Source organism: Furipterus horrens, unplaced genomic scaffold (assembly GCF_987537825.1).
Source record: "Furipterus horrens unplaced genomic scaffold, mFurHor1.1.pri manual_scaffold_4, whole genome shotgun sequence".
Lineage (NCBI taxonomy): Eukaryota > Metazoa > Chordata > Mammalia > Chiroptera > Furipteridae > Furipterus > Furipterus horrens.
In genome coordinates, this window is record NW_028327174.1 from 162,101,350 (window position 1) to 162,114,298 (window position 12,949).

The window sequence follows — 12,949 nt, forward strand, 5'->3', positions numbered from 1 at the left end:
AGGGAGTTAAAAACAGGAATTGGTGTTACTGAAGGGAGAACTTGGTCTTATCTGTAATGATTAGATGTTTTATAAGAACACATTTCTCTATTACTGCTATAATTGCAAACTAATTTTAAAAATGTATTATTCCACTTGAAAGGGAACTTGATCAAACATTGGACTTTCTCAGATGGTGTCAAATGAAAAGGTTCCCCCAGTCTACTGGGATCACACTGAGCTGTCTGCCAAGTGTACTTCCTTCTGTTCAACTACTGTGCATTCTGTCAGAAAGCTTTTCAAGGTCAACTCTCTATCCAACTATCTTCTGATTTTCCTTGCAGTTTTGACCCAGGATCATTGGCTGTGCCTTGTGAGCAACCTTCCTTTCCACATACTCACTTCCAGTTCTCCTGCTAAGTCTTGGGAGCACACACACTACCAATGATATGCTACATTGGGCCTCTTCCTTCCTCCAGATTCTTTAGCTTAGTTCAGGCTTTGATGAAAGACAGAGTGAGTGGACTAAGAAGGAGGAAGTAGTCATGCAAGGGGAACCCTCCATCTCCAGTGTTGCATTCGCTAGAATGTACAGTTCTCTAAAGGTGCCTTGTTCTCTCCTTGGTGAATTTGTAACTGCTATTTCCCCGACCTGGTTCTAGCTCAGCAATCCTCTTAGTTCATCAAAACTCACCTTGAAGGCTCATTCTTTTCTAAAGCCTCTCTCTTGATGCAGACTCTCAATCTTCACCCCCCACTTATAACCCTAAAACTCACCCTCACCTTGAGTTATCACCCCTCACGGTACTTTAACTGTTTATTGTCTGCCTTGGTCCGCTTTGTGCTCCTTAAGGGCAGCAACAGAGCTACTTAATTTGTCAGTCTCCAGCACGTAACTCAGTGCTTGGCACAGACAAACTACTCATTTTTAAAAAGGAATTTGCATGTCCCTCTCTCATAGCGGTCACCCTTAGCATCTTGCAGTTTGGACTCTGGGTCACTGGCTGTGCCTTGTGAATGACCTTCCTCTCCATATGGTCATTTCTAGCCCTCCTGATAAATCTTGGGTGAACACTTATCAAAAAGACTCATAATACATGTTACTGGCCTCTTCTTTGGGGTGTAAAAGTTGGTGTAAATTGATTCAGAAGGGGGATATTGAAAGAGAGTCTTACATGATGAAACTGTAGATACAGAGTATAAGTACTTAAAGTGTGTGATCTTTAGAATTAGGCAGACAATTGGATTTCAAGCTTGAGTTTCATTTATTGGCTATGTTGCCTTAGACCTGGGGTTGGCAAACTATAGCCCACAGGCCAAAGCCAACGTGTTAACTGTCTTTTACAGTTCTTGAACTAGGAATCATTTTTATGTTTTTTTAATGGTCAAAAATATCAAAACAAGAATATTTTGTGATGTAAAAATTTTTACAAAATTTAATTTCAGTATTCATAAATCAAGTTTTATTGGAACACAGCCATACTTACTCTTGACACATTGTCTATGGCTGTTTCTGCCTGATAATGGCAGACTGGGTACCTGTGACTGAGAGAGCACAGCCCACAAAACCTAAAATATCTATTATTGGATCCCTCATAGAGTGGGTTTGCTGGGTCCTGCTTTAGACAATTTATTTGACCTCACTGAATCTCAGGGATTTTTCCTGTATAATAAAAATAGTAAATAGCACTTCCTTCAGAAGACTAGCATTAGGATTAAATAAAATAATGCATGTAAGCACTCAATAAAGGTAAGCCATTATTATAGGTAATTTACCACAACATATTTGCTATTTTATTATTATTATTATTACTGTAATTATGATTATATTGAAACTCTCTTCAATAAATAATGTTGAATTATAACCATTTTCAATATATTTACAGTAACAAGTATTTTGTTATTTAGCAAGAAGAAATATTTGTTTTATAAATATAAAAACTGAATTAGTTAAAAAATCAAAAAATCAATATCAATTCTGATGTTTACTTTTTTACACATTAAACTTTTTATAAGCTTTTTCAGTGTACATAGATTCCTGCTCCTTGTTAAAGTGTTTTTTGCTATTATTAAAATAACTGGCTTTTGTATACCTTAAATATTTCATGTTATATTTAAGGCAATTTGACATGGCATAGCAAAGAAATAACCTTGCCAGAAAAAAAGTTAGATTGAATCGTGGTACTCAATTGTTGGAAGTAGAAATGGGAGTGTTAAATAATTACAAGTGAACACTGAGTAAAAAAAGGTAGAATCTGGACGGCACCGTAAAATCTATGTAAAAAAATGGGGGAAGGTGGGATTTTAACCTCTAATTTTTTTCTCCAGAAGTGAAGTTATCAGAGTTTTTCTTAGGGATTCATTAATAACTTTAGGGTAGAAAATTTTCAGTTTATATAATCTGTATCCCAATGTTAAGCAAAGTTTTTTTTTTAATTATATTTTTAAAGTTTTCTAGAATATACATACTGTCTCATTTAACTGTTCTAAGTCTTTCAATATTATGGCTACCTTACTTTTCTTTGCATTCCCCAAATGTAAGGTTATGTAGCATCTAGCACAACATAAATGATGAATAAACATTCACTGAAGTGAACTGAGTTGAAACCAAGAACTCTAATGGGAGATCAAAAAATACGCTCTCAACATGGCTGCCCAGACTCTCTACCTAACTTTAGTAACCTACATGGTATTTGTTCAACAAAAATAGAACAATTAAGATAAGACATGGCTTCTGCTTCTGTCTTTTGGTTGTCTTTGTTTCCTATTGTCATGTTACTCTACCTTTTCTATCCTCTACAAAATACCATACTTTAAAATACTTTACAAGTACGGTCTATTCCTTTTTGTCATGTAACATAGAAACCCAGCACTTCATCTTCTATGCTCACAGCAACCAACATAGAGATCATCTTTTATAACAATTGGGAGGAAATAGTCATTATGAAATAATACTCATTCTTAACTAGGGTTTCTTGCTGGATAGTCCAAAGTATTTCTCCAAGAAAGGCAGAGGCAAATATGTCAAGTACCCTCTTAGTTTATGAATTCTTTTTTACAGGTCAATTAATACTTTTAAAAAATTTACTAGTAATGCTTTTACTTTTACTATAATAATAATCATACCTTATAAAAGGCCGTGTCACTGCAAGGATTGTTCTGATGAACCAAGATGGATGAACAATGATGAAGGATTTCAAGTTCTTCCGCAACCTGTTTTGAAAAAAAGTATTACTTGTAATCCACTTTTAGTGGGAATTAAAACAGAAAGCAATGTCCAAATAAGAATATGTAGAAAGAGTTCTAGGTAAGTTATTATTATTAGCAGAGAAAGTATAGAAGAGTCATAATTAATTAAAAAAATGCTTTTCAATATATAATTTTAAATTTCTATAATTCAAGCCTCATTTTCTCAGAATAAAGGTAAAATAGAATGGTTGTATTCTTGGAGTTGATAAATATATAAACATGGCATATTTTTGCTTAACAATGCTTTTCATTTTTGTCAGCATTATATACTGTTTTGAAAAAAATACACTCTTACTAGCAATTTACACAATTATTCTATCTCTGAGCCTTCGTGTCTTCTTACATATAATAACAATCTCTCTCTCTCTCTCTCGGCAGCCGTCCGTCTCGAGAGACGATGGTGTAGCTTCTTAAGAGTCTATCTGCACCGCCGAAAATGGCTGTGCAGTCCGACTCGGGAGTGACACGGTATCTGTCTCCTCCCGTGTTGAATCGACATCTTGCGATGACGCTGGAGTGTCCTCTCCAGTGAAGCTGAAGCTACAGAGCCTGGGCAGGGTGATATGGACGGTTTGCTGTTGCCCATGCAGCAGACCCCCCCTCTCTTCGCAGCTGAAGGATCCAAGGGAAAGACGGAGTCAATACAGCTTGGCTTCAGGTGCGCCGCAGGAGTTGCCGGTGTTGACTACAACGTCAAACCGCCTTAGGGACTCCGGCTCCGGATTTTCTGTCGGGGTTTACTCCCTTAGCCTTTCCCCTGAAGAGGTATGCCGCAAGGCAGCGGAGGTTTTTTGGAGTCAGAGTTTTCCTTCTCTGATGTGCCCTGACTGGAAGATCGAACCAGCGACACTTAGCTCGCAGGCCGACGCTCAATCCACTGAGCCAAACCAGCCAGGGTATAATAACAATAGAAATGGTATATCATGTGGTTGTTTGGCCTTCAGGCTATGATTTTAATGTTTTTGATTTTCAGGCCCATTTTTTATACTACTTTATGAATGTTGAGATCATTAAACGAATTTTAGTTACTGTAACAGGGCACTTGTGTGTTGTTATGTAAGGAGCTACATCTAAGTGAGTGTCAAACCTATTGTAGACATTGTAAACTTGTATGTTTATGACAGTTACCCTGTACATGGCAACAATGTGTTTTGTTCAATTAGAAGTAGTATAAATGAAAGTAAAGTATCTTGAAGAAGGGGCACCCAAAGGCACCATATGGGCTAGTGGTTAATGTGAATGAACAGTGAATACTAAAGTAAGAGCACAAGATTTTCAAAAATTCAAGTCATCCCAGTGCACATATATAACATAAAGATCACATGACACTTGAAAAGAATCATGGATACTAGATTACCAGTTCTCATTGCACTTCCGTGTGGCAATAACATAAGCATAGTTGAACACAGACTTTGTCAGCAGGTTTGAGATGACAACATTTAACAAAATCTGGGGAGGATTTGCTTTATTCAGATTTGGGGCACCAAGTGACACTTTGATTAATATGTTATCATTTCTTATCTCAACTCTGTGTAATTTAATGTTCCTGAAATGTGAGTGCCTTTTTGGTAGATTAAGAGGGAGTTTAAAATGGGAAATATTGAGAAAGTAAGAATAGGGATTAAATAAAGGAGCCCACCTACCGTCTGTCAATCATCTGGTAACATTTCTTCATCCAGCCCAGCCCTGGCATCTTCCGTCTTGGGGTAGCGCCATTCAAGTACACAATCATATAATCTTCAGCTACCATCAGCTCTAAAGTACTTATTACGTATCTGATCACAGGAAGGAAAGGGAGTGTTTTCAGCTTCCACATGAAATACTTCATCTTATCTACACCATAATCATATCACATTTAAATGAGGGTGCATGGCATTTAAGAATGCTTGTGCATACATATTACCTCTTCACCTTGAGAAGAATCAGTTACCTAAGATCCTTTCTCTGAGAGTGTTGTTCATTTAAATGTATCGTTATCTTTTTTAAAAAATGCAGGCACTCTAAAAAATATGTGGGTAAGAAACCTGACTTTCAAAAATGTCAACAATGTTATATACTGAGGGCAACTCAGATTAAATAAGAGTAGATATAAACAGTTAAGTTATCATCAGTTGATTAAGAACATGTTATCGGGGAACAAATATAACACCTCACCCAGAGGAAATGTTATAGAATTTTGAAATGCAGGCCAAACTGTGTTTGTTTTGTTTTCAGTCCATTCTATTGACAAGAATGACTTGAAAGGTTTTAGTCTTTTGAGCAATGTTCCTTGACAGAGATTTCATTGACTTCTTACCAAAGGCTTAGAATATTCTACATCACTTATTTCCTTTTACTAAAGATGCTTATCTGCCATACGAGCCCACAGACATTAACTCAAAGCACTTTGTCATAAGTATCACTCACAGGAAAAGATTTTCCATGACATAGTGGTAATCCGTCCGACTGCTGTCTGGCAGAAAACAGGCGGCAAACACAATGATGGCATTTAGGCTGTCCCCATAGTATCCTGGGGGACAAACAAAAAGACATTTGTAACCAATTAAAAGCTTTAGCAAGGTAATATTTAACCAAAAGGATAAATCTGGAGGCCTTGATAAGTGTATGGATATAGACATAATAGATATATCTTTAAGCGAGTATTATATAGACTATACTTTTTTAAGTATATATAGATATAATTATCTTTCAGTGGTAAACATATATGTTATATAGCATCTTAAATATATAGTGTGAATATATTTGCATATATAGGGTATCCATATATTATGAACAATTTATATGTGTTGTACAGTCATGAATGGGTGTATAAATTTCTAACTTATCAAAGGATTGGAGCAACACTTTCTGATTTGTGGATTTCTAATTTATATATTTAAAAAAGGTTATTTGTATAATATATTTTTTCCTTTAATGGTGGAGAAAAGTTCTAAGTAATCATCTTAAACTCTTTTTAGTTTTAGTATAAAGGGAAAATTTAGTCACTGAACTGCAATATAACCTCAGACTTACACAATCCAGTGACCAAATGCTAGTGAGTAGACAAATAAAATGTCTTGGTTTTGACTTAGATGACAGGTGCACTTGCCTGTAGGGCCCCTACAATCTCCAGATTCAATAGATAGTGCAGGAAACATGGATAGTTCCAGCCAGGCAAAGAATAACTGAGCACAGAATTCAGAGCCTAGTCTCTTAAAGAGAGGGGCACACTCAAGAAGGGGTGGTTTGGGTAAAGCCTGACTCACTTGGAGTTTTATGAAAATATATGCTTTTGGGAAAATGTGAGAATTACTTCCTTGGTAAGATGGATGGGGCAGTGGGTGGAAATGCTATTTACAGATAGGGTGAGAAAATAGGTAGGCGATGCAGACCAGTGTGGCCATTGAAACTCCAAGGGTCAAAGAAAATGTAGAGAGATCTAAGGAAATTTAATCTACTTCTGAAAGCTCTGCTTCATCCAAGCTCTGCGTTCCCTTCGACTGCATCTTTGAGACTCATGGTGGTGGTTATTCAGATCCCCACAGGTTTGTGTGTGGAACCTCATGTGTCTTCCAGACTTAAAAATGGAATTTTCATTTTTTATATCTCCTTTTAAACATTTGCAATTTTTGTAATACAACGTAGTCTGGACTTCAGAATCATTACACAGAGATTCCCTCAAAGCTTTGAGCAGGAGGACAAGACCTGCCCACAGGGCTGATCCAGCCCTCTCGGAACTGAGCGTGTTTCATTCTCCCTGAGTTTTAAACCCCCCTCTGGGATGTGTGGCCATGAAATACTGGCTGGATATAGATGTGGATGGGCTTAACTCTTGGAAAGGAGTTTAATAAGATGTTCTCTACAAAAAGAAAGTATGATTCTACCACAAAAGAGGTGGGGGAAGAAAGTGATACCATCTAAAAATATATCAAATTATGGGTTCATGTGTATTACTGATTTGTGGTTGTCGTTATACATCTGATGAAACACATGTTTGGAGACAGGCTTGCCGTAGCTTCCCTCTGGACTTTGTGTCTTAGTTCCATCTGTTCTAATATATTGGTATTTACCGACTTCTTGTTAGAATGTGATATGAAGAAAAACAATAGAAAGGGATATGTTTTAATACAAGAAGTATTTGTTCCTCCAACCAATTGTCTTTAAGAAGTGTTATAACTAAATGGAAATCCATAAAGGATAAGGTGTCTTAGCTACACTAACCCTATGCCACAAAGGTAGGTGGTGCAGACCCAGCACAATGAAAAAGGGCACTTCATCAGAAGAGAAAATAGACAACATAAATCCAACTTAAAAACACATACTAAAGCATCCTTTCAAAAGCATCTTTCTAAATGTAGCTATCAGAATAACTTCAAGATCGTGACTGGTCAGTTACTTGGATTTTTTTTTTTTTTCTATTTCCGAGGAGTTTCTAAGAAATTTTTTAAAAAGGAAAGCCTGAGGTTTATAAACAGTATTTCAGATGTCGTCTTACATGGCGATTTAGCTCCGTGTCAGTGCGGCCTGTCCTTGGAATGTTGTGTCACGTCCACACGAGTTCATTTTACCAATACTTACAGACCACTTGCCACCTTCTGACATTGTCTAAGTGAGGAATGTCTCTTTAGATAAAAATTACTGAAATTTACAAATGAAAATGGCAGAGGAACAGTGGGAGGGAAGAAGAGAAGAGGAAGAAAACAGGGTGAGAGGAGGAGAGGTAAGAACAGAAATGGGAGGAAAAGACTTCCTCATGAGAGTTTTCCTTCTAAATCAAGAACCGCTGCCATTGTTGTCAGGCTTTGGAGTCACTTCAAACAGCTACTGCTGACAGAGTGCAATAAGCAGAATGAGAGAGACCAGTCCCTCTTGTCCCTCACAGACATCCTAACGGGGGTCGACAAACCCAATTTCTATTCTAAATATGCAGCTTACTCAAATGAAGTTGCCTGGCAGCAACAGCATGATGTGTCTGAAGTTTGGGTTTTAAAAAATGTGTATTTTATTAGACTCTGTTCTCAATAACTGTGAGGGGCATTCAGGGTGTGTGTGCTGAGGTGCATGAGCAAGCTCACTGTGGTGCCCCTGAGACCCCCTGAGGCAGTGATGTGAACCTTACCTGAGGCAGAACAGAGAGGCATGAAAGGGACGTAACACAAGTTTGCTGGCCCACAAATGGAATGGAGAGAGAAGGAAAGATGCCACAGTTGCCGTCAAAACACACACGTACACACACACACACACACACACAGACACACACAACAGCCAGCAACTCTTCTCCCCATTCTTTTCAGGATCATTTGTCCAGCAACACTGCAGAGGTTACCTGAATCTCCTACAATGAAATAAGAGAAGTAAAAACAAAAACAAAAAACAAGAAAGGAAACTCCTTGTTACAATGCTTTCGCGTGACTGTCCTTGGTCATTTAAATGTGTTCTCTGTTTCAAGTTCAAAAAAGCCAGTTCTGTCCTCATTGTTGGCTAATCAAAACCACCCAGACCTCCCTTTGCTTTTTTATATAAGCAGATGGCAGGAATATTGCTCATGCGCTCATAGGAGGTCACCGTCATTTGACAGATGACCCAGAGAAGTTAAGTGATATACCAAGGTCACAGACTAATTAGTGGCAAACGTGGGTCTTGAACCCTGTTATTTTACATGTATACAGGGCTTTGGGCAATAATAGAAAACTGAATTATTTGTTCAAATACTGTTCTCACACACTGATATTTCCAACTGGCATGGACAATGGGTAAGGCCTTGTATTCCAGTTAATTTATGCAGCTCTTTGAATCAACCCCACCCCCACCCCCACCCCCACTGCGCAGTTGCACAGAGCGCCAACAGTTGGCACTTTTCTGTTGGCCCGAATGGGAAAACTTCTGTATAGCAAAATGCAAGATACCAAAACAAGACTTATGTTCTCTATGGAGTGCTGCTTTTTAAATGCTCATCAGAAGCCAGGATGACACACTGAACAGATTGGTAAGCAAGGAGTACTGCTTTATCATCACTAAGGTCTAAGAAAGTGATGTGAGCTTCCAACACAGAAGACAAAGCTTTGGCAAATTCAGAAGTAACACCCGAATGATCTTTCCCTACAGAGCACAAAGCTGTTGAGAGGGCTAATGTGCCGGATGCCTGCAGGCAGGGCACTCTCATGCAGGCCGGCCTCTGGAGAAAGATGATGTGGAGCTGAGGAGAGGAAAGGTGGCCTTGCCTTCCAAACTAACTGGACAGTCAGTCACACAGACAGAAACTGAGCTCACAACTCAGATGGAAAGGAGCTAACGCCAAGGGGAGGAGGTGGCAGGGATGGAGGGCACAGCAAACCAGGTTATCCCGAAGGCAGCTCAGTTATCACAGAGTGTGCCAGGCAGAAGCAGGAGCTTTTTCTAGCCCTAGTGTGCTAATGACAATTACTCTCTCCTAATTCAGGCGGCAGACCCACCCACTCCACCCACATAATTGTACAGCGGTTGGTGGAGGGAAGAACAAGCGGGTAGGTGTACTGGACGAATAAGAAGTATCAGGACAGCAGTGAAGCAGTGAGCCTGTCTTCTTCATAACAGAAGGGCACTGAGTTGAAGACCGGGGGAGGGTAAAAATTTATAGAAATTATCACTGTTCTGCATTTTTTTGCACTTTCCAAAATGAGCTCAGGCTACTTTTATAGTCAGCCTTTGATTTGTTTTTATTCCGCAAAAGCAAACAAATCGTACCTCCTCTGCATATAGCGGGTGGTGCAAAGGAGGTATGACCTTCTGGGAACATCTGGGTGATGTGCAGGTTGTGGTGTTCTGCATAACAAAAGGGTTGACTCTATGGCCAATTTTCTGTCACCTGCAGCGAGATTAGGCCAGAAGTTTCCCTCAGAGGAAACTGCCCCAGCCCCACAGTTGCTATCACGGGGACATATTACCATTTCAGGTCACACCGTGAAGCAGGAAAAAGGAAGGTCATGGCCGAGGACACCTATTGGCATTTTCCTTCACTGTCATGGTTATTGTCCCTGGGGGGTCCGATACTTAAGTGCAGGTAGCAATGCCTGGGAGGGAAAGTGGAAAATTGGCCAGTGGAGGGAAATTTGATTGAAAAAACATAGTGTCCTTCTGCTAGTTGGAAAACAGCAGCTATGAGTTTAATGTTGACCCAAGATTCTTATTTCCCCTTCCTTGTTCAGGAAGAGAGAACAGAGTTTGCCTTGCCAGCTTACACTTCCCTGGACAGCAGCATGGTTAGGGTGGGACCTCAGGCTGCGGGAGAGGAGTGCATGCGGCAGGAAAATAAAAAAGCCATTTATGTTTTCTGAAGTTGACAATGTTAAATGTGTCCCTTGTGTTCATCTGACTTTTTGTGAATCCCAAATTACTCAGGGCTCTGGAGCTCCAAGAAAGCACTGGAAATACAAAACACAGCTTTTCTCTCTCCCTTGCATCTCACTAAGCAAGAGAGGCTTTGGCTGGAACTTGCTGTTGTCAGGAATAAGTGTAATGGAATTTATAGAAAAGCCAGTTTCAGGTAAACTGGGGGAAGACGTGACAAGTCTCAGTCTACAAAGATTTCCTCAAGCTTCTGAAGAGGATTTAAATGACCACTTTGTAATTAGAAGCAGCTCTACTGTAGTGATCTTACTACAGGCTATGGTGGTATGAACTCAGAAACTATTCAGTTAAACCCTACAAGCTGCCCAGATGAATTCCAAACAGATACTATTAAATTGGACAACTATGGTTTTCAAGAAATTTACACAGAAGGTTATAGCTATCAGATGTGTGATTTGAAAAACATTTTTCACATTGGAAAGTCATCTTTGCTTGGTAGGCTTTCCAATGTTTATGGAGTTGAGTAGAAGTAATAAAGTTTGTTCTCCAGTCACCCCGAACATTGGCTGCCCAATCGAGTCTTTGGGATGTCATGCTGCAGAGAACCCTAGTTTTGTTTCTTATTTTAAAAAGACATGGCTGCCTGTTCCCCAGTTCCCAGAGTCACGCAGAGCTTGACTACCTCCGTGAGAAATGACTCTCCTGTAGGGCTCGATGACCTTCATGTCAATCCTCTGCTCCTGTTCTCCAATCACCACGGTCCTCCACAGCCTGTTGTCTTCCCGCTCCTCTTCTGCTGTATATTCTGGAATGGACTCAGACTCTTGGCCAGAATCTTTGTTGGCTGTGGAGTCCTCTGGAAATAAAGCACAGAGCCAGGCTGAAGGAGCAAGAGCTTTACAGCTGAGGCAGTTCAGCAATCAGCTGTCTCCTGGCAAGAGTCAACCAGATGGAACTCCCTGTTTTGTGTAACTCATAGAGTTTGACACCATCCTGACCACATAGAGGGCACTCAATGCAGCTTTATTAGTGACTGACTGAACAACCAAATCCATTGCTAAAGCCACGCTAGGGCGGGTACAGATGCAGGGCTAGAGCTGTCCTGTGCCAATAGTGGTCCAAGAGGGTATAGGCTAATACCAGCTCATCCTTGATCACATAGGTTGAAAATCACAGGCCTTTCTAATGGGGTAAAGGCTATTTATCAGGTCCAGATAATCTTGTCTTCCTCGGACCACATTTTCTGGTGTATCCTGAGTGCTCAGAGTCTTAGTATACTGATGATACCACTGGCCTAGGCCCCTGCTCTAAGGCTCCTACAATGGAGCTGACCCTCCTTCCCTATTGGGAGCACATCAGGATATACATTTTATATACTTTCTATGGATTTTTCAAACAGCAAGACTTTACAGTAAGCAAGAAAATAACTTTGTAGGCCAGAAATGTTCCTAGGCCAATATTTTCAAGGCTCCTATTTGTGGGTGCAAAAGGCAGTAAAAAAGCCCACTGAACATCTTGGGGTAGAAATTTACTACCCACTCTTGTGCATCCAGAAAAAAGCAATCATGTTAAGTTTTTTAAAAGAATAAGGAACAGTTGTTTCTCTTTTTACTTCAAGTACTAGCAGAGTGGAATAATGACTATCTTTGTAGGTTTAAGTAATTTGAAGGAAAATATTATTTATAACTTTCAAAATAATTCTGTGAGATATTATCTATTTTTCTATTCAAGGAAATGACCTTTGATTTACTTGTACTCTTTTTTTTTTTTTAATCCTCAACTGAGGACATGCTTATTGATTTTAGAGAGAAATGAAGGGAGAGTGAGAGAACCATTAATGTGAGAAAGAAACATTGATTGGTTGCCTCCTGTACATGCCCCGACCAGAGATTGAACCCGCAACCCATTGGTGCATGTGACAATGCTCTAATCAACCGAGCCACCCGGCCAGGGCTACTTGTATTCTTTTTATGGGACTTTGATAATAATAGCATCTACCATGTGTCAGGCACTGTAGTAGGTATAGTAGATATAATACTGATGCAAAAACTAACTGAAGTAGTTACCTCGGGTCACAGAGTCACAAAGCCAATATAGTCAAACCCTCACCTTTTCTATTCTCCTAAGCTATCCCATTGCAACTTGAATGTGTGATTGTCTCATTCTTGTCTATTTCACTATGAGGCTGTGAGTTCCTTGGGCTAAGAAACTCTTCCTGAATTACCTTTAAAGGTAATTCACCTCCACATTTAGCTTGGAAACCTGCACAGAGTACTCAATAAAAACGGGGTGGGTGAGTGGGTAAATAAAGTTTAGATAAGTTCCTGGAAATATAGGTAACCTGGCATGAAGCCACAACAAAGCCATTATGTTTCGGAAAATTCCATAAGAAACATTCGAGCGTGTCTAATTACCT

General features: G+C 39.5%; 1 protein-coding gene across 1 annotated transcript in view; it reads right to left on the reverse strand.

Moving 5' to 3' along the window:
- PRUNE2 (prune homolog 2 with BCH domain) overlaps positions 1-12,949 on the reverse strand; it is a 260,827-nt gene that overhangs the window by 17,107 nt on the left and 230,771 nt on the right. The window contains exons 12-16 of the mRNA XM_090274188.1: positions 11,216-11,389; positions 8,534-8,542; positions 5,635-5,737; positions 4,872-5,003; positions 3,106-3,192 (exon numbers count right to left, since the gene is read on the reverse strand). Of these exons, the coding sequence (XP_090130314.1) occupies positions 3,106-3,192; positions 4,872-5,003; positions 5,635-5,737; positions 8,534-8,542; positions 11,216-11,389 (505 nt within the window). The remainder of the gene's footprint in view (positions 1-3,105; positions 3,193-4,871; positions 5,004-5,634; positions 5,738-8,533; positions 8,543-11,215; positions 11,390-12,949) is intronic.